The 22,460-nt window shown below is 31.8% G+C and overlaps 2 protein-coding genes across 2 annotated transcripts; one reads left to right on the top strand and one right to left on the bottom strand.

Annotated features, from left to right (window-relative positions):
* Positions 1 to 5,687: 5,687 nt before the first annotated feature.
* HELRODRAFT_172964 (hypothetical protein) lies at positions 5,688 to 6,954 on the bottom strand (the record flags this gene model as incomplete). Its single annotated transcript, XM_009019622.1, has 4 exons — positions 5,688 to 6,107; positions 6,187 to 6,438; positions 6,506 to 6,710; positions 6,929 to 6,954. The coding sequence occupies 4 exons, from the start codon at positions 6,952 to 6,954 to the stop codon at positions 5,688 to 5,690; spliced, it is 903 nt and encodes a 300-aa protein (XP_009017870.1).
* Positions 6,955 to 18,155: 11,201 nt separating this feature from the next.
* On the top strand, positions 18,156 to 19,409 carry HELRODRAFT_172963 (hypothetical protein; the record flags this gene model as incomplete). The annotated part of the gene is made up of 2 exons (XM_009019621.1): positions 18,156 to 18,209; positions 18,306 to 19,409. The coding sequence occupies 2 exons, from the start codon at positions 18,156 to 18,158 to the stop codon at positions 19,407 to 19,409; spliced, it is 1,158 nt and encodes a 385-aa protein (XP_009017869.1).
* Positions 19,410 to 22,460: the final 3,051 nt, after the last annotated feature.

Genomic DNA, 22,460 nt, shown 5'->3' with positions numbered 1-22,460 from the left:
AATCGAAATTGTTTTTTGTATGCGTAGCAATAAAGTTCCATCTGAAAAACGCTTAGCTACACGTAGATACAAACAAACTTGCATTTTCACAGGCACGCACACACACACAAATAAACATAAAACCACGCAAAAATAAACATAAGATCTTATAAAAACGCAAACAGCTTAAATTGTAAAACATTTATTCACGACACATATATGTAATCCACATAAACTAGCACATACACACATGGAGGAGAACATACTCAAACAAGCGCCGCGGAATATTTCGACGAATTTTCTTGTTTTTGACGGAGTTTACAAAAAGTTTCGTAATTTCAACTGACTTAATGTGGACTCAGTTTTAAAAATTTCACATTCTAACACTTTTACTCTCACGTTTCCAGCACAGTTACTTGTGTCGAATGGACCAACAAATTTTGCTTAAGAAAAAATAATAATTGTTCGGGCATATATTTTTAATTGATAATATTTATTTTCAAAACATAAAACTTGAACTAAAAAAACTCATTCATCTTAATATAGTGAAAATCAGAGAATTAATAGAACATGAAATAATCTGTATAAAAACATGATTTTATAATTATTATATCAATAATTTAAGCTTTTTCTCTGGTAAATAGGACTTTGTAAATTCAATTTAGAAACAAAATTATTATAAATTTAAAAGTTTAACTTATTTAGCGCAACATTTTCCAATTAACATAACTTCATTTCTAAAAATTTTTTTCCACACGACAATATGTGACCATGAATTTTTTAAAATTTTCTTCGTCATTATTCTTGCTCCATCGCAATTAAAAGAAATACGAGTGTAAAGAAAAATCTCAAAAACACTTCCGATATTGTATTTTAATCAACTAATCAACGTACGTTACAAAAAATTTAATATATGTGCGTGAAATTTGAATTATATAACCTATAATTATATAACGAGCAAAACGTTAATGTTAAATCCTGGGACAAATTTGAACTTTTTTGTCAGAAAATTATATATTTTTGTGAATAAAACTTTTATTAATTATTGATTTGTTATTAAAAAAATATTAAAAAGCCAAAAATTATTTTCCATGTCTACTAAGACTAAGTTGCTTCAAACAACCCAAATATAATTTTACATTTTATCGCTCCATATGTTCTAAGACAACGTTACTCCAGATATTCTTTGCCACGTTTTGAGTTGTAGTGCTGTTGTTCCACATATTCCGTATATGAATACTTTTCAAAAAAGAAATGCTCCAATCATCATCTTGGGTGATTCGAGCTGAGACATCTATGTTCTCAAATGACATGATTCCGTTTTCTTCCAAATGTTTAATATCTATTGATGTTAAGTTTTATGTTTTATATTAAAACATTTTGATTTTTGATATACATTTATTTTCTTTGGACCAAATGTTCTTTGCTTTGTATGTAACTTCACTTTTTTTTCTGTTGATCCGGTTGATAATGAACAAGTCAATAACGTTGCTTAGTTTGTTTCTCTTCCTTTAATGTCTTTCAATATTATATCAATTAATTAAACGATCTACGTGACAAGAACTTTAACAGGTTATGGGCCCAGTTAACGTTTTTCTTAATTAATTGATTTGACGAAGTAAATTTTAAATAAAAAATATCGGAAGATTCCTTTGTGAAGACTGAAGTGAAGAGAAAACACGTGCTTCTTCATTTTCTGAAAGTCAATATTTTGCTTATAATTAAAAGGTCAAATTGAAAGACAAGAAAGAAGAAATGGATCTAACAAAAGTGCAAATCAAACACCTAGAAGGCAAAAGTAATTGGTTGAACTGGATTCGAGAGTTTGTATAATACTACGTGGCATTCCTGATGCAATGGACATAGTAAATGGCAAATTAAAAGTTCTAGATGAATTAAACGATGACTCAAAAAAAGATGAGAGAGCAAAACATCAAACTGCTTTGAACAGATTCAATAAAGCAGATTGAAGTGCTATGATTATTCTGTCGACCAACATGACCGATAAAACGTATGAAAAAGTTCGTTCGTTCAGTAATGCCAGAGATGTTTGATCCAAACTTCACAGATTGTATGATGAAGTTAATAAAGATAAAGCATACAACTTATGCTTAAAGTTCTTTAGTTATAAAATGGATGAAAGTGATGATGTTGTCATTCGTGTCACAAAACTCAAGAATCTTTGGAAAGATTTAAAGGTTGAGTTAAGAAAAGATGAAAACAGTGACTTGTTGCTGATGTGCTAAATAATTGAAACTTTGCCAGAAAAATATTTTTCATTTGCTGCAACTTGGAGTTTGTTGAATAAGACTGAAAGAACAGTTGAAACACTCACAGACCAACTGTCTAGCTATGAGAGATCTTTGGAAGGGCAAAACTGAATGTACTAAAGTATTATTTGTCAGAGCAACAACTGAAAAGTCGTCATCACTAAACATGAAAGGTTAAAAACAAGATAAACTTGTCAGCAAACCAAAGCTACTGATATGTCATTATTGCAAATTGCCAGGTCACATTGTAAGAAATTGTGAAAAAGGGCATTCTGATGGTAAACCAGCAAAACCAAGAAATAACAATCTACGCGATGACAATAAGTCACTAGTTGTTATGGAATCAAGTGTTTTTGCAATTGATGAGTCAGCATACACTGATGAATGGTTTTTTGACAATTATGCAACGTGTCATATTTCAAAGTTTTGAAAAATTTTCTCAACCGATTAAAATATATGTTGCAAATGGTGTTACTCTAGAATCTTTAAGAAAAAAATTGTTCATTTTCAAGTGAAAGTGAATAATAAATGGCAAACTGTTAAACTCACAGATGGTCTTGTATGTGCCAAAAGTAAAACAAAAATTTGTTCTCAGTACTTGCAACTAAAGATAAGAACAGAAATAGCTCTTTTGTTTCAAATTCAAGAAGTTGTCATCTACTTATTGACAATGTGATAAGTGTTGTTGGAATAAGAAACAACAATGAAGGTTTGTTCAAACTTGTTGCAAAAACTGTTAGACCGTTGAATTCTGAAGTCGAAGTTAACTTTGTCAATGATCAAGATACATTGCAGTTATACCATGAACGAATGGGACATCAGAATAAGAAACGTGTTAAAATGCATCGATCAAGAGATGTTATTTTTGATGAGAAGGTTATCAAACCAAGTTCAGTGATTTTGCAAGAAGAATGTTGTTCAGATGATACAGTTTCGATTGATGTTGAAATCAAAGATGAAAATAAAGAAACTTCAAATTAAAGAAAGTAATTCAATTGATGAAGATGTTTACAACCGTAATTTAGTTTTATCTGATGAAAAAGATCCATCTGATTGTTGTAATCAAAAGACCAAAGGTATGGTTTCACGTGACAGGAATAATATCAAAAAGCCATCTCGTTATGATCCATTTGTTATGTCTGCATTATGTGGAATACTTGAACTAGAGAGCTAAAAAGATGCCATTCAAAGTGATGAAAAAGATGAGTGGTTTAAAGCAGAGGCGTCATTTGGGGGGAGGCAGGGCCCCCGAAGAAAAATTATAAAATATTAAAATTATAAAAGTATAAAAGTGTTAATTTTAAATTTTTTGTAAAAAGGATATATATAGGATATATAATTTAGTAATTTTAAAATTTTTGAAATTTTTAAAACTTTAAAAATGTAAAATTTATTACAATGTTGCACTGACGAGACTAGGTAGTCGAAATAGTACTATATGCATACATGTAGATAATGACATCTACTGTAAATGGGAATTTTGTTAATAGCATTAACAAGTTAAGCTCGGAGAATTATTCGAAGAATCGAGAAACTATCATATAGATTGAGTACTGTAAGAAACGCAGTGATCTTAATTAATAATATATATATATATATATATATATATATATATATATATATATATATATATATATATATATATATATATATATATATGTTACATGCTAAGTCATAGACCACATAAGTTCGCCCCCCCCAACCAAAATCTGAAATGACGCCCCTGGTTTAAAGCCATGAACAGTGAAATGCAGTCATTAGAGAAAAATCAAAAGTGGGATTTGGTAAATCTTCCAAAAGGTCATAAAGCAATACCATGCAAATGGTTCTACAAAGTAAAACACAATCCAGATGAGTCTGTTGAACGTTTTAAAGCCAGGCTAGTGGTAAAAGGTTTTTTTCAGAAAAAAGGAATTGACTATGACGAAACCTATAGTCCTGTTGTCAGAAGTTCAACTATAAAAACACTATTAAGTGTTGCTGCAAATGAAAAGATATCACTCATGCAGTTTGATGTGTCAACAGCATTTTTATACAGCAAACTAGATGAAGATATTTACATAGAGCAACCTGAAGATTTTATAGATAATTAAGGAAGAGTCTGTAAACTCAAGCGAAGTCTCTATGGACTTAAACAAGCTCCAAGATGTTGGAACAAACGCTTTGCTGAATTCTTGAAGAGACATTTCAAACAAAATGATGCAGATACTTCTTAGTTCATTAGAATAAAGGGAGGAAAGAAACTCATACTTGCACTGTATGTTGATGATGGACTAGTTGCAGGAACCGATAAAGAAAAATTAAAAATTTTTGAAAAAGAATTAAAGTCAGAGTTTAAGATAACATCTAAACCTGGATATTTCCTTGGATTATAAATTAATCAAGATGAGAAGGGAAATATTAAAGTCAGCCAGTCAGTCATCGTATGCAAGAATAATTCTTGAAAAGTTTGGGATGAGTCAGTGTAAATCCTGTACAACTCCTATTACAAAATCTGAGGAGTTCGATGAAAACAAAAATGAAAACGAGGAAGTGAAATTTCTTTACAGATCGGCAGTTGGTGCATTGATGTACTTGATGACGGGAACAAGACCAGATATTGCATATGCAGTTGGAGTAGCATCCAGAAGTTTGGAGAAACCCAGCAAGTCCAATGTAGCACAAGTCAAGTAAATTTTCAGATATTTGCAAGGCACATCTGATGTCGGTATTGTTTACAAGTCTGGTCAAAACAATACACTTATAGCCTACAGTGATGCAGATCATGGAGGAGATAAATCTAGTGGAAAATCGACATCAGATGTAATCTGTATGTTTGGAGGAAGCGTGATCAGTTGGTTTAGCCAACGTCTACCCTCAGTTGCGATTTCAACTACCGAAGCAGAAATCGTTGCCGCAAGTGAAGCAGCTCGTGAAATGATATGGCTCAAACGATTGTTGAATGACTTTGTAGATCTAAAGAAAAAGCCAGAAATTTTTGTCGACAATGAAGCAGCGATTCTTTTAGCACATGATCCAGAATTTCACAGAAGAACAAAGCATATCCACATTAGACATTTCTTTGTCAGGTATAAGGTTGCAGAAGAAGTTTCAGTTGAACAAGTTGCGACAGAACTTCAAGTTGCTGATACCCTGACAAAACCAATGGTAGGACCAAGACTAAAGAATCTGATATGTGCTATGGGTCTTCAGAACATTTATGTTAAGGTCATCTAATGTTTTTAAATAAAATGAGAAGGTGTTAAGTTTTATGTTTTATATTAAAACATTATGATTTATGATATACATTTATTTTTTTTGGACCAAGTGTTCTCTGCTTTGTATGTAACTTCACTTTTTTTCTGTTGATCCGGTTGATAATAAACAAGCCAAGAACGTTGCTTAATTTATTTCTCTTCTTTTAATGTCTTTCAATATTATATCAATTAATTAAACGATCTACGTGACAAGAAATTTAACAATCGGAATATGGTTGAATGACTCATCATTGTTAAGTCCGACATGCTCTGTAAAAGTAATATCTTTTTCCACGCTTCCACTTTCAACTGGTAACGCATATTCACCCTTTTCAAAAAGCATTTTTTCGCAGCTTTCAAACCGTTGACATTGCGCCAAGATATTGTCAAACAACTCTTCATTTTTAACTTTAACATTTGTCACAAAAGACATGTCCCATATATCGTCTTCAGTGCTTTCATTTTCAGCCGTAGTATCGCTGTTATCCAACTTTAAAATGCCAGATATCGTCTTTGAGGTTTCCACTTTCATTTGGAAACTCGGGTTCTTAGCGAAAATTGGAAAATCGGTTATTCCTTCTCCACCTATAGTTCGTAGTTTTTTTCCTTTGTAATTAATCACCTGAAAGTTGAAATTAGAATTTTAAAACAAGTTCTGAAAATAATTTTGTAATGACAATAAAGTTAAGAACAAATCCTACCTCTACGCAATGTCTCTCCTTATCGCAGACGAACAGTTCTTCGTGTTGATTGACATCAATGTTGCATGGGTAGAGGAAATCTGGGCAATGTAAGACATTCAACAACACTCCCGTTGTATCATATATATAAATTATCTTGGACGGGGAGTCCAGAAGAAAAATTTTGAAGCTGCTGTCCATGCATATATCTTCCGGATTTGTTGCTTCGTAACTGAAGGAGGTTATTGGGAACAAAGCCACCAAAACCTTGATCTGAAAAAAATTATTGTTAGTTATTAGATTGTAAAAAACTAAACAAACATTTAAAATACTAGCTTACCATTCTGTAAGGAGGTCTTTCGAAGACAACCATTACTCTAGTTCGTGGACACATATATATTCTGTCAGGAGATTCTAAAGGTGTTCCACTTTCGGGCGAACCTACAATGGTTTCCAAGTTTCCGCTCAAATCAAAAATTTTTATCTTGTTGATATTAATATCTGACAATATTAATTGGTTTTCTGCATTTTTACAAAGACTGTTCCTGCCGCCAAAAGGTCTAACAACGGATTTAAAAAAATAAAATAAATCACGTTTCAATAACTTGGTTCCTAAACCATATTTGTCATCTTCTCTTGTCTTATTTGACACTTAATGGTTATTACAGTTGATATAACTTTTTTCCCATTTTTTATTGAATCATTATTTTCCCGTGAAAATATCTTTTTAGCTGTAGGCCGTCTTGTTCTTGTAACAACTGACCAATCATTGCTTGTTTTCGGACGCATTTTTCGTTGCTTCCGCAGCTTGGAAGTTTACTATTAACATCTTTGACTTTCAAAATTCGGTTCCTGTTTTTTTCTGCTATCAAATACTCAATGATATATCTTTCATTTTAAAAACCTTAATCGTTGACATTTATTCAAATCACTATTAGTGAATTTGTATTGCAATGTTTGAACTGGAATGTTGTGAGGCTTCAACCTTTTTTGAAGACTGAAGTGAAGAGAAAACCAGAGGCGAAATTGGGGGGAGGAGGCAGGAATTAAACTTATAAAAAATTCTAAATTGCAAACGCTATAAAATAATTATATAATTTATTATAATTATATATACAAAATATTGTGCTTTTTGAATTTTTATATGTCAAGCACTATACAATTTATTTCATTTGTTCCTGCAATAATTCATGTTCTGTTTAAAAAAACCGTTGTGTTGTCGCAATATTAACTGTCGCGTTTGCTGTTATTAATGTTATTTTGATTTAGCTGGAAGTCAATTTATATTATTTTTAAGATAAAGAGTGAAGGTGAGTTTGAATACAAATTGTTTCAGTTTCGTTAATAAATTTGATCAAACTACTAATCAATAATAAATGATTAAATTAAATTAATTATCAATGATATAAAAAATATTTTAAATCATCAAGTTGGTAAGTCAAATAACAATAACTATTTTTTCTGGATATTGTAATGAATTTTATAAAAAGTTTAGATTATATTGTAGAAAGATGTCAGCTGGAAATGAATTGCCAAAGAAAAAAAATTAAACTAATAAATAAAAGCGTTAATTTTAAAATTTTTGTAAAAAGGATATATATAGGATATAAAATTTAGTAATTTTAAAACTTTTAAAATTTAGTAATTTTAAAACTTTTAAAATTTAGTAATTTTAAAACTTTTAAAATTTTGAAATTTTAAAAACTTTAAAAAAGTAAAATTTATTATAATGCTGCACTGACGAGACTAGGTAGTCGAAATAGTACTATATGCATACATGTAGATAATGACATCTTCTGTAAATAGGAATTTTGTTAATAGCATTAACAAGTTAAGCTTGGTAGATCGGAGAATTATTTGAAGAATCGAGAAACTATCATATAGATTGAGTTCTGTAAGAAACGCCGTGATCATAATTAATTATATATATATATATATATATATATATATATATATATATATATATATATATATATATTCTTTAAAGTCGATATTTTGCTTCTATTTAAAAAGGTCAAATTGAAAGACAAGGAAGAAATGGATCTAACAAAAGTGCAAATCAAACACCTAGAAGGCAAAAGTAATTTGTTGAACTGGATATCAAGAGTTCGTATAATAATACTATGGGGCATTCCTGATGCAATGGACGTAGTAAATGGCATTGTTGAAATTGAAAGGTCCAAATGATGACTCAAATGAAGATGAGATAGCAAATTATCAAACTGCTTTGAACAAATTCAATAAAGCAGATTGTAATGCTATGATAATTATGCCAACTATTATGATCGATGAAACGTATGAAAAAGTTTGTTTATTTAGTAATGCCAGAGATATTTGGCTAGAACTTCATAGATCGTATGATGAAGTTAATGAAGATAAAGTATACAATTTATGCATGAAGTTCTTTAGTTATAAAATGGATGAAAGTGATGATGTTGTCACTCGTGTCACAAAACTCAAGAATCTTTGGAAAGATTTAAAGGTCGAGTTAGGAAAAGATAAAAACAGTGACTTATTGCTGATGTGTCAAATAATTGAAACTTTGCCAGAAAAATATTTGTTATTTGCTGCAAGTTGGAGATTGTTGAACAAGACTGAAAGGACAGTTGAAACACTCACAGATCAATTGTGTAGCTATGAAAGATCCTTGGAAGGCGCAACTGAAATGAATAAAGTATTATTTGTCAAAGCAAAAAGTGAAAAATCATCTCAAAACATGAAAGGTCAGAAACAAAATAAGTTTGTCAGCAAATCAAAGCGGCTGATATGTCATTATTGCAAATTGCCAGGTCACATTGTGAGAAATTGTGAAAAAGGGCATTCCGATGGTAAATTAGCAAAACCAAGAAATAACAATCTACGCGATGACAATAAGAAATCACTAGTTGTTATGAAATCAAGTGTTTTTGCAATTGATGAGTCAGCATACACTGATTAATGGTTTTTTGACAATGGTGCAACGTGTTATCTAACTTTCCGAAGAGACACATTTCAAAGATTTGAAATATTTTTTCAACCGAGTAAAATATATGTTGCAAATAGTGATACTTTAGAAGCTTTTAGAAAAGGAATTGTTCATTTTCAAGTGAAAGTGAATAATAAATGGCAAACTGTCAAACTCACAGATGTCTGGTATGTGCCAAAAGTAAAAAGAAACTTGTTCTCAGTACTTGCAATTCAAGATAAGAACAAAAATAGCTCTTTTGTTCCAACCTCAAAAAGTTGTCATCTACTTATTGAGAATGTGATAAATGTTGTTAAAATAAGAAACAATAATGCAGGTTTGTTCAAACTTGTAGCAAAAACTATTAGACCGTTGTATTCTTAAGTTGAAGTTAACTTCGTCAATGATCAAGATGCATTGCAGTTAAACCATGAACGAATGGGACATCAGAATAAGAAACATGTTAAAATGTTTATGAAACGTGAACTAGACATAGATATACCTGTGAACAGTGAATTATGTGAAGGATGTGTCTATGGAAAGTTACATCGATTGAAATCTGGAACTCGAGTAAGGGCATCAAGACCAGGAGAAGTAATTCACACTGAAGTATGTGGTCTTTTTTGCTTCTCATTTTAAAATTTCAGACACTTTGTTTTGTTCAAAGATTTTGCAAGCTACAGATATGTTTAATTTGTAAAACAAAAATCAGATGTACCAGAAAAACTCAGACAAATGCTTGAAGAGTCAAGATCAGCTGGTCAAAATGTCTCGGAAGTATTCAGTGACAATGGAGATGAATTTAACAACAAAGAAGTCAGATCAATTTTGCCAAAAAAAGGAGTTAGACAACGCCTAACTATGCTTTATACACCTCAGCAGAATGGTTGCAGTGAGCGTGATAATCGAACGTTAGTTGAAGCAGCAAGAGCCATGAGATTGGCTCATGAAGAACTGTCTCAGGGCCCTTTGGGCTGAATTAGTTAAAACTGCTGCTTACATTTTCAACCGAACTGGACCATCTACTGTAGAAGGAAAATCACCATATGAATTGTGGTTTAACAAGAAATCTAAGATAACACATCTACGAATCATTGGTAGCACAGCCTAGGTTCATATTTTTATGAAGCTGTAATGGAAATGGATACTAAAGCTGTAAAGGGTATTCTCGTTGGATATGAAGGTGACGATGGCCACAGAATTTCTGTTCATCTAGGAAATAAATGCTTCGATCAAGAAATGTTATTTTTGATGAGAAAGTTGTCATGCCAAATTCAGTGATTTTGCATGAAGAAAGTTGTTCAGATGATACAGTTTTGATTGATGATGAAATCAAAGATGAAAATAAAGAAACTTTAATTAAAGAAAGTATTTCAACTGAGGAAAATGTTTACAACCGTAGTTCAGTTTTATCTGATGAAAAAGATCAATCTGATTGTTATAATCAAAAAACCAGAGGTATGGTTTTACGTGACAGGAATATTATTGAAAGGCCATCTCGTTATGATCTTTTTGTTATGTCTGCATTTTGTGAAGAACTTGAAACAGAGAGTTACAAAAATGCCATTCAAAGTGATGAAAAAGATGAGTGGTTTAAAACCATGAACAGTGAAATGCAGTCATTACAGAAAAATCAAACGTGGGATTTGTTAAATCTTCCAAAATGTCATAAAGCAATACATGCAAATGGGTCTACAAAGTAAAACACAATTCAGATGGTTCTGTTGAACGTTTTAAATCAGGCTTGTGGTGAAAGATTTTTCTCAGAAAAAGGGAATTGACTATGAAGAAACCTATAGTCCTGTTGTCAGAAGTTCAACTATAAGAACACTATTAAGTGTTGCTGCAAATGAAAAGATGTCACTCAGGCAGTTTGATATGTTTACAGCATTTTTATACAGCAAACTAAATGAAGATATCTACATAGACAACTTGAAGGTTTTAAAGATAATTCAGGAAGAGTCTGTAAACTCAAGCGAAGTCTCTATAAATTTAAACAAGCAAGATGTTGGAACAAACGCTTTGCAGAATTTTTGAAAAGAGACATTTCAAACTGGGGATGCACCGAAGTTCGGCCACGGCTTCGGCCAATATCCGGCTTTTTTTCAAATCCGGTCGAATCCGGCCTCGGTCGGATTTGGTGGCCGGATTTAGGGCCGGATCGAAGAATTAGAGTGGGGCCCCTGATGTTCTTCTACATATTCTACATATTGAAAAAAAAAACAATAAGCGAGTTTATGTATATGTGTGTCTTTCAGTGTGTATGTGTGTGTATACCTGTGCATTTTGTTTAAATATTATTTTTGGCTTGATACATTTAGATTATAAACAAAATTACAACTAAAATAGTTTGTTTATTTTTTGTTAAATTAAATCGAGCAATCATTGCCAATAGTTATATACAGTTGAATATATGCTATCGTGTTTTTGCTTTGACAAATCTCTATAATTCTATAATTCGATGGGTTTGAGATGTGGTTTCTTTTGGAAAACAGTTTCTTCTAAATATCCCATGTAGAAGTTTGCAAACATCACTCCTAGAGGGGAGCCCATGACTACACCATTGACCTGCTGATACATTTTTTCATCAGGAGTGTAGAAAGGAGCTTCTTTTGTGCAGATTTGAAGTAACTGTTTTAGCAGAGAGAGGTTTAATTTTTAGTGGATTCATAGCACTATTATATACATAGTTTAAAATAATATCTATTGTGGCATCAACAGGAACGTTAGTGAAAAGAGTTTCCACATCTATTGATGATATGATGCCTGATGATGATCTAGTTTTTAGGATGTGAATAAATTCTGATGATGAAGAAAGGCAATGTTCATTTGGAATGTATGGAGTTAGGATGTTGTTGAACCATTTTGCTACATTATATGTGACTGTTGGTATTTGACTAATTATTCGACAAAGTGGGTCGCCAGTTTTGTGAATTTTGACAGTACCATACATATAACCTGGTCTGTAGTCTCCAGTTAATAGCGGTATTTTATGTTCTGTTGAGTTAGCATTGATTTGTCGAATAATTTGATTAGTTTTCGTTTTAAGCGATTGTGTTGGATTTTTAGTTATCAGTTTAAATTTAGTTTCATCTCAATTAATTTCAATTTCAATATGTCATTTAATTTAGATAAATAAGTTTTATTGTCTAATATTACGTATAAATAAGATTTATCGGCTTTCAGTATTTTTATATTTTTATTAGTTTTTAAATTTTTAGCAGCAATTTTCAATTCGTTCGTCAACAATTTGCTATTACACGAATTTCGTCTTTTGTTAGATTCACTTAATAATTCATTGGCTAATTGTTGATTTACTTTCATATTTCCTAATTGTTTTTGTGTCCAAATTTCATTTATCAACATCTCAATATGTTTATTTATATGTGGTTTGTTTTTTATGAGGTGACAATTTAAGCCGAGGTTCAAAAATTGTTTTTCATCTATTGTCAACTGATGGCAATGGTCTCGATGGCGTTCTTTGATCAAGTTGATTTCATTTAACGATCTTTCATCAATCGCGACACTTAACAATTTTATTGACGCTTCCATATTTTTAAAAAGTTCTTCTTTTCTTGATAACTCATTCAAGAGTTATCAAGAAAAGAATGAAGATATAGACTGTTGTTAACGGAACATTTCAAAAATTCAACACTACTTTCAACATTGTTCAACTTGTTTATATTTCTTTTTATTTTATTAATTTCAGAGAAATTAGACATTTTATTGTTTTTTTTAAATTTTTATTAAATAAATTTGCAAATAGCTATTTCGAGTTATAGATAACTCATCTTCAGTGCATTATATATAAGATATGTAAGATATTTGATAAGAAGGAACAAGTAATTATTAATTTATATAAATTATTTAATTAAAACAGAAAACCAATAAAATAAATTTAATAACTATAAACAATATAAAACGTGATTTAAAAATTTTTTTTTTTTTAACTGCAAGATTGTTTATATTATGGTTGTTAAGGTAAATATCAACGCTCAGCCGAGAAGCGCGAATTAATTTATTTAATTATATACATATTATTATGTATATATATATATATATATATATATATATATATATATATATATATATATACATACATACATACATACATATACATAAGCGCATAATTTAAGAACATGGTATGTTAAAGGTTAGGCTAGGCATACATGACACATAGTAACAACATCACTAATTGTGGGGTGAGCTGGACAATTTTCTTTGTGCTATAACATAGGTTTTGAATAAATTATAAGCTGTGCACGTGCATACATGACACATAATAACAACATCACTAATTGTGAGGTGAGCTGGACAATTTTCTTTATGCTATAACACGGGTTATGCATAAATTATAATCTGTGTGTACAGAATTTGGCATATCGCACAACTTATTTGAATATATTTGAATTAATTAACTATTTGCTTGGTGTTATTTTTTGATTTTCAACATGTAGATAACTGTTAATATTATCTAACGTATGTAAAATGGTAACTAAAATCCGGCCCTGGCCGGTTTTTGAATTTTGAATCCGGTGCATTCCTATTTCAAACAAAGCGATGCAGATACTTGTTTGTTCATTAGAATACAGGAAAGAAAAAAACTCATACTTGTACTGTGCGTTGATGATGGACTAGTTGCAGGAACCGATAAAGAAGAACTAAAATTTTAAAAACAGAATAAAAAGTCAGAATTCAAGATAAAATCTAAACCTGCAACATTTTTCCTAAGATTAGAAATTAATCAAGATGAGAAGAAAAATATTAAAGTCAGTCAGTCATCGTATGCAAGAATGATTCTTGAAAAGTTTGGGATGAGCCAGTGTAAACCCTGTACAACTCCGATTACAAAATCTGAGGAGTTCGATGAAGACAAAAATGAACACGAGGAAGTGAAATTTCCTTACAGATCAGCAGTTTGTACATTGATGTACTTGATGACGGGAACAAGACCAGATATTGCATATGCAGTTGGAGTAGCATCCAGAATTTTGGATAAACCCAGCAAGTTCAATTTAACACAAGTCAAGTAAATTTTCAGATATTTGTAAAGCACAGCTGATGTCGGTATTGTTTACAAGTCTTGTCAAAACAATATACTAATAGCCTACAGTGATGCAGATCATGGAAGAGATAAATCTAGTGGAAGATCGACATCAGGTGTAATCTGTATGTTTGGAGGAAGCGTGGTTTAGCCAACGTCAACCCTCAGTTGCGATTTCAACTACCGAAGCAGAATCTCGTTGCCGCAAGTGAAGCAGCTCGGAAAGTGATATGGCTCAAACGATTGTTGAATGACATTGTAGATCTAAAGAGAAAGCCAGAAATTTTTGTCGACAATGAAGCGGCGATTCGTTTAGCACATAATCCAGAATTTCACAAAAGAACAAAGCACAATCGTTGCCGCAAGTGAAGCAGCTCGTAAAGTGATATGGCTCAAACGATTGTTGAATGACATTGTAGATCTAAAGAGAAAGCCAGAAATTTTTGTCGACAATGAAGCAGCGATTCGTTTAGCACATAATCCAGAATTTCACAGAAGAACAAAGCATATCCACATTGGACATTTCTTTGTCAGAAAAAAGGTTGCAGAAGAAGAAGTTTCAGTTGAACGAGTTGCGACAGAACTTTAAGTTGCTGATGCTCTGACAAAACCAATGGTAGTACCAAATCTTAAGAATCTGATGTGTGTGATGGGTCTTCAGAACAATTAAGGTCATCTAATGTTTTTAAATAAAATGAGAAGATGTTAAGTTTTATGTTTTATTTTAAAACATTATGATATACATCTATTTTGTGGCTAAATGCTCTCTGATTTGTATGTAACTTCACTTTTTGTTATTCCGGTTGATAATAAACGAGTGAAAAACGTTTCTAAGTTTATTTTCTTCTTTTAAATGTCTTTCAATATTATATTAATATGAATTTATTAAACGATCTACGTTACAAGAAATTCAACAGTATTTATATTAGCAAGCATGTGGGAATGCATAACTATGTTGTTTTTAATTTGGCCTAAAATTTAAATGGTGCATCGGCGGTGTTGTTAGTGTATTTTATTATTGTCCTTCTTGTCGGGAGTATTGTTGAAATTTTTTGTTGTTTGTTTACCAGGTGTTTTATGTCGATGAAAATGGCTTCGGCAAATTTCAGATGGGAATGGCTACAATTACAGTATATTGTTTTGGTGTTGTCCAGGATTTCTGTTGTTTTTATTATGTGTGTGCTTTAAGTGTGTTTTTATAGAACCTTCCCTTTTGTGCATGGTCAGGCGTCTAGTTATCGATGTTGTAGTTACTCCGATATATGAAACATTCTAACTCGATTTGAATTTCTTCACGATATTGTCGATTTATTTTCATTTTTGTTTCAGCAGCACATGATAGACTTATCGGAAGCAGATGTGAAACATCAAGTCATGAAATTTACGAAAGTGTACAAGACTGGTGTAACATCCGATCTTCTAAGACGGGTTCTTGCTTTCAGATCATGTGAAAAAACATTCATCTGAAAAGCATCGAATACGCATAATGTGTTAAACAGCATTATGAAATAAGAACTAAATTCCTGCTGTCCTGATTTAGTCATCTACTACTGTCTTTTTATGACTTTACCAGTGACCACTGCTAGTAATGAATGAAGTTTTTCAAAGACGAAAGATGAAATAATTACAATCATACCTTTGCTCATCAATGGGTCAAGAAAGGCTGTCAGGTTTAAGATTTTTCAGCATAAGAAAAGATCGATTTTCAGAGATTGACTATGCCGGAATTATAGAGATTTGTCAAAGCAAAAACACGATAGCATATATTCAACTGTATATAACTATTGGCAATGATTGCTCGATTTAATTTAACAAAAAATAAACAAACTATTTTAGTTGTAATTTTGTTTATAATCTAAATGTATCAAGCCAAAAATAATATTTAAACAAAATGCACCGGTATACACACACATACACACTGAAAGACACACATATACATAAACTCGCTTATTGTTTTTTTTTCAATATGTAGAATATGTAGAAGAACATCAGGGGCCCCACTCTAATTCTTCGATCCGGCCCTAAATCCACAGTCTAGCTACGCCACTGGTTGGTATGACAAAATTTCGTAAATTAGCCGGTCCTATGTGAACAAATAGCAAGTTTTTGCAGATACACTAGGTCTACTGTTATGAAATTCCAACAAATTTTTCAATCACACGTTATAAGAGATAAACATCATTTCTAATAGTTTTAACTCCTAGGCCATCAATCAATCAGTCAATTAGCTTATGAAGCGCTATTTCCGCGATGTTTAACAGCGCTCCTCAATGAATTTTGAAAACAGATGGGTCATGGGGTCCGCTCTGAACATCGCAAGTGATGGAGAAGTAGTCAATCAACGCTCAAGCACGGATTGAGGACCGCTGAAGTAACATAACCTGTGAAATGTTAAAAATATTATTAAAAAAGAATGAATTTTTTAAATATTAAAATTAAATCTTCATAAAATATTCACACAAAATTTAATTACTCATAGTAGTCATAGTAACATGTACAGCAGCGCGCTTGCTTTTTGAATGCATTTTCACGATTTTTTGTTACCCGAATAAATTTCTGAATAAATTAATAAATAATTATTTAACTATAGCATTCCCCTAAATCTGCAACAAAAATTCAAGATTTGGTAAACTTATCTATTCTCTTGCTTTTTTATTTGTTCCAGGATCGAGGGGTTCCGTGGTGTAACGGTTAGCACTTTGGACTCTGAATCCAGCGATCCGAGTTCAAATCTCGGCGGAACCTAATATTTTTTACAGTGAATATTCATTAACATTTGAAATCAGCTGGTTTAATTTTAAATGACCGCCTTTGTTATGCATTTGATTTTTAGTTATGAAAAATTTTCCTCTACTCAGCCATTTCAAAGGAAGGTATTTATGACCTTCATGACCGGACTAACTAATGTTTATGTTAATGTTATATGAATCTCATTGGTCTTTAATTTGGGAGATGTCGATTCTGCTCCTAATCCTGTCACATTTTTCTACTTATTTTGTTATCACATTCTATTGATACTTAAATGATTTAGCAAATGTGATTTTGGTGTCTCATTTGCATAATGATAAATCGTTTCTTGTGATATCCAATAAGAAAATTATTGTAAATATCGCATCTGATTGATATCATGAGCGAAGCACACAACCACACCAGATTATTAAAATGGTTTTGTTGAACAGATTAAAAGATAAATCATTATCAGAAATATCATCGCGACAATTCGTTGGAAGACGTGATTTATCGGGACAGGCGTTTTGCAGTTTTTATGTGGCACTAATCATTATTCTAATAAAAAAAAGTTTATAGTATGGTTTTAGTTTATCTGGTGAATTAGACGTGTCTTCAGTTTTATATTATATATTTTTTAAATTGCTGAAAACACATATTTCAGTTGGCGCTATAAAAATCGCTTGCTATTAGTATTATTATCTATAAAAATAATAAGAATTAGTATTATTATTTAAAATATACTGATAACAAAGAAAAATCCTCGGCATGAGTTTAGATCAATATTTTCATTCAAGTCATTCCAATAACAACACATGAGATATTTATGAAAAATAATTATAACTATTAGACACCATTGCAACCAACCTTTATCGCACCTGATGAACACCAGAACACGCTCACATCAAACATATGTTCGATCAACAGCAGCCAATTCTAACAATCAGTTGTAATGAAAACCACCACCCAACGGTCTCCCACTGTTAATTTAAATTAGAAAGTTTATTACACGTGCCAATAATGGATCGTTTGAATGTTGAGCAACATCGATTAAGAGGGCAAATCATTTTCAATCTAAACTATCTAAACCAGATTATTAATTGAACAATGAACTTTCTAACAAAAAAAATCGCTGGTTCTACGCCTACAACTACTATATAAGCTGTAAATGTCTTGTTAGTACCTGAAAAATTTCGAGTTGAACTAGTTTTAACACCTATTTGCCAACATTATCATATTTTAAATTACAAGAACGTTTCATAGAAGTGAATAAAAATGGCAAGACGAGTATCATTCTTGTTGTTCAACGAGGTGGATCAGAGTTACCAGGTTTATAGCAACGTTTCTGACGGAGGACTTCCAATCAAATTTGTTGAAACAGTTACTGAATCATAAACCGACACAACACAAAACGTGAAACGAAAGTCAATATTGAAAGAAGCAAATAGATCAGTTGAACGCACTGAGCCAGTGAATCTCGAATATGATACGACAAACAACGACAAATACATTCATCCTTCCAACTATTGTTCTACGTCAAATAAAACAAAAGAGACATTTCATTCATTATGCTCCTGCTGTTTATACAGAGAATGTAAAACCCTCGAGAACACGAGCAATAGCCAGCAGGAACGTACGACAACAAACAAGACATCTTCATCGAAACGTCTGTCCAACATCATCAACAAAAGAAGAAACAGCATCAACCATTCACTACTGAGATGCTTCCAAGTTGTCACAAACGATGGAAGTGAGGACAGCGATGATGGCATTGAGGAAATAACATTCCCATCTTATGAAACTAGTTGTTCATCGAGCTCTTCAGCTGACACCAATGTAACATCACTTGCGAGCTGTTCTTTTATAAATGCAGAATTATTTGAAAATATCAAGTACATAGACGACGAAGACAATGAAAATGTTCAAAGTCGTATTGAGCCAACTTTTGAAATCCTCTCAACAAGCAGTTATTCAGGAGATCATGGCATCGACCTCACTGGCGACACGATACCACAACAGATCACTTCAACGTCATTCGACGCATCCACAAGCAATTTGAGCAACTATTTCAGCAATGCTTCAAACGCATCCACATTTTCTTCAGCCACCTTTCCAAGCAACAACACCTCGACCACATTTCCAACCATCAACTGCATAAACTTGAAAGAAGGTTGTTACGAAGTTACTTGCGATCCATCTGGTTGTTTAGTTGAGGTCATCTGCACGTCTCATGAGTTGCATTTCAAATGTCCTTGCTGTTCAGCTGTTCAAACAATGCAACCTGGACTAAATTATTACTTCTTGTTGAAGCACATCTTCGACGAAGACCATCCTCATAAGATCATGCAACAACTCAAGAACTGCATCTGTTCATCGGTTGAGGCTGACAAACAGGAGAACTACGAAACAACGAGAACAAAAAATTATCTGCCTAGAAGAGTGGCAAAATCTCTTGTTGGTCGATTGAGACGTTTGAAGCAACAGAATGGTTCTGGTGCTAAGGTTTTCCGGAAGCAATGCGTCCTGTGAATATTTTATTAATTTGTTGTTTGTAATTGTTTAAATTCATTTAAAAACTATTTTTCCTCATCTTTTTTTAATGAACTTTTAAATTTATACTCAATAAATTGTAAATAATTAATATATTTTTTCAATGAAGATACTATGAAAGTATTATAACATTGTCGTTAAATAGTTTTGCCCAGGTTCTAATCAATAAGCATTTTGAAATTTATAAAAATTAATATTGAAATGTCTTATTTTACAACACAACAAACTAGGCTTTTTAAATTTGAATATTAATCATTTTATTGTTTTATTTTTTAAAAATGCTAAAAAATGTTTTTTTTTAAATATTTATTTTTTTTCTTTAGGTGTCTTATCAAATACCTAAAAATTGAACTGTTTTAACTCAGGTTTACATATTTAACGACTTACAACAAACCATTTAAATCTGTTAATTTTCTTCATTTTATAATATAGTCTTGCTGTCGTAACAGTCCCCTTGGAGTTTGATTTTATAAAGAATAAGGAATAAACAAAATTAAACAAATTAAATAAAACTAATATTACTTAAATATTAAAAAAGTTAATTCATCAACTAAAATTTTAATATTGGGAAAGCAAACAAAAATTAAATCAACTTTGTTATGCCTTAATTTTTCTAACGACCCTTAATTGTGTTTTTAGACAGATTTACCATAACGAGTTTAAGAAATCTAAATACATTCTATATTTATAAGTTTCCAGTCAACGTGCATTCCAACTGGCGTGCTTCAGTGGTCGGATAATTTTTTGCTGGATTTGGAAATTTTTGGGGAGCATTTTTTTGAGCGGATATTTTTCATCCGACTACCAAAATTGTTATGAATTTAAAAATTTTATTTTTTGTTATGAAATTTTTTTAAAGATCTTGTTTTTCAGAAGATATATATGTGTAACGGTACTGAAAATAAAGGCTAATGTACTATTAAAGGGAATGAAATAAATGATTTTTTCGGTATGTTTAAAAACATAAACATAAAGTAATTTTACTGAGTAAAACAATAAAAATGACTGATTTCAATAGTTTTTAAAGTAATGTTTATTTGGTAGTGATAATAAGGTAAAATAATGATACTAAAATTGAAAATTTTTTCTAGAAATCGGAACCGGAGTCCCCCCGTGCAATATATCCCCAAGCCTAAAATCCTCCCAATAAATAATCCCGGTGCATTACACCTCCAAACAAAAAATTACTACTACGATGTTTCGGTTCTCTTTTTCTGAGCGCTTTTTTTGTTGTGAGTTTTGTGGGAATTTTCTTTAGAGTGAGGTTTATTGCATACGGGTTTTGTTCGGATTTTTTGTCTGGTCACCGTTTTCATTCACAATAAAAAGCATTTATGAGATTAACAATTGCTGTATTATAAAACATTATTTGCCAAAAATACATCGCTAGAAGATTAAACTTTTAGTAGTTAGTAGTACGAGGTTAGTAGTACGAGATTTCATGAATATTTTAAAAATTCTTCTGTATTTTTAATAAATGTTTTTTTTATACTTTTTGTGATAAGCGAAAATGGAAAAAAAATTAGTTGACTATGGTCACACATACATCAAAGATAGAGCTACAGATCAAAAATTTTCATGGAAAAGCAGACGACACTGAAATTTTAAACGGATAGGTGAGCATAATAAGGCTGCAAATGTTGCAATAATGCAAACAACGAGGGTTACCAATGTGATCAAAGATGAGGCAAAAGCAGCGCAGAATGTCACTCATCGAATAATTACGGATGCATTTGTTGGTTATTCACAACCAGTCGTTGGTCAATTGCGTTCAATTACCAGGCTAAAGAAAACGGTTCGCAAACTAGACGGAGGGTGAATCTTTCTCCACCAAATCCAACTTTACTGGAACTTAATAACCCTGCCGATTATTAAATTACACATTTTGGCGATCAGTTTTTTTGCGCTATAGCAACGATGGCCCAAATAGGATTCTCTTTCTTCAATACAAAAAAAATCTTCAATTTTTCTCTAGTTCGGCAAATTGGTACGCTGATGGAACTTTTGTAATTGTGCCGACATTGTTCAATCAACTATACACAATTCATGGTATTGATGGCGACCGTGTTATTCCTGTGGTTTTGAACTATTACCATCTAAAACGAAAAAAACATATCGTTGTTTTCTTAATCAACTTAATTGGTTACAGCTCAAATAGGCTCCAGTTTTGATTACGACCGACTTTGAACTGTCAGATATTAATGCTTTTGGTGACACGTTCCCACCTTCAAGACAAAAGGGCTGTTTTTTCCCTTCAGCCAGTGCGTTTGGCGTAACATTCAAGTTAATGGTTTTTAATGACGCTATGAAACAGACGCTGAATTTGCTCTGAAGACGCGGATGATCTCGGCCTTTGTACCCCCGTCTGAAATTGTTGAAAAGTTTGAACTGTTATCAAGAAAATTTCTGGCTGAGAGGGTACCAGTCATAGATTAATTTGAAGACATATGGATTGGACGTCCAAATTGTCGTCAAAGAAGGCCTCCCCAATTTCTATACGAACTATGGAATTGAAATAATGCTGCAAGCTAATAATTCTTGCGAAGGATGGCATAAAGCCTTTGGCAAATTAATTGGAGCTAGTCACCCGACTGTTTGGAAATTTATCAATAGCTTAAAAAATGAGCAAGCAATAATCGAAAGAAAAGTTGAACAATTATCTCGCCGGTGGTACCGTAGTTTAGTCGTGACACTGCCATACGCATTAAAAGAATGGTGGCAAATTATGCTCATTATTTTAATTTCTATTTTTGTTGTACCTTATCATATTAATACTCTTGTTTCAAATAATCAAAAACTGTGTATTGATTACTGTTTTATTTTCTGAAGCAATAAACTTAAAAAACTTGTTCGTTTAACTAAAACGAGAAAACTACGCAAAAAAATAATTAACAGAAAATTTCTAAATAAGGTTCAAAAAATATGCGTACATTGAAAATTCATTTGGCCATTACACTTCAACAAATGTCCAACTCAAACATATGTCCAACAGCAGCAAATTCTAACAATCAGTTGTAAAAGAACCACCAC

Source organism: Helobdella robusta, assembly GCF_000326865.2.
Source record: "Helobdella robusta unplaced genomic scaffold HELROscaffold_25, whole genome shotgun sequence".
NCBI lineage: Eukaryota > Metazoa > Annelida > Clitellata > Rhynchobdellida > Glossiphoniidae > Helobdella > Helobdella robusta.
This window is presented reverse-complemented; position numbering and strand designations above follow the sequence as displayed.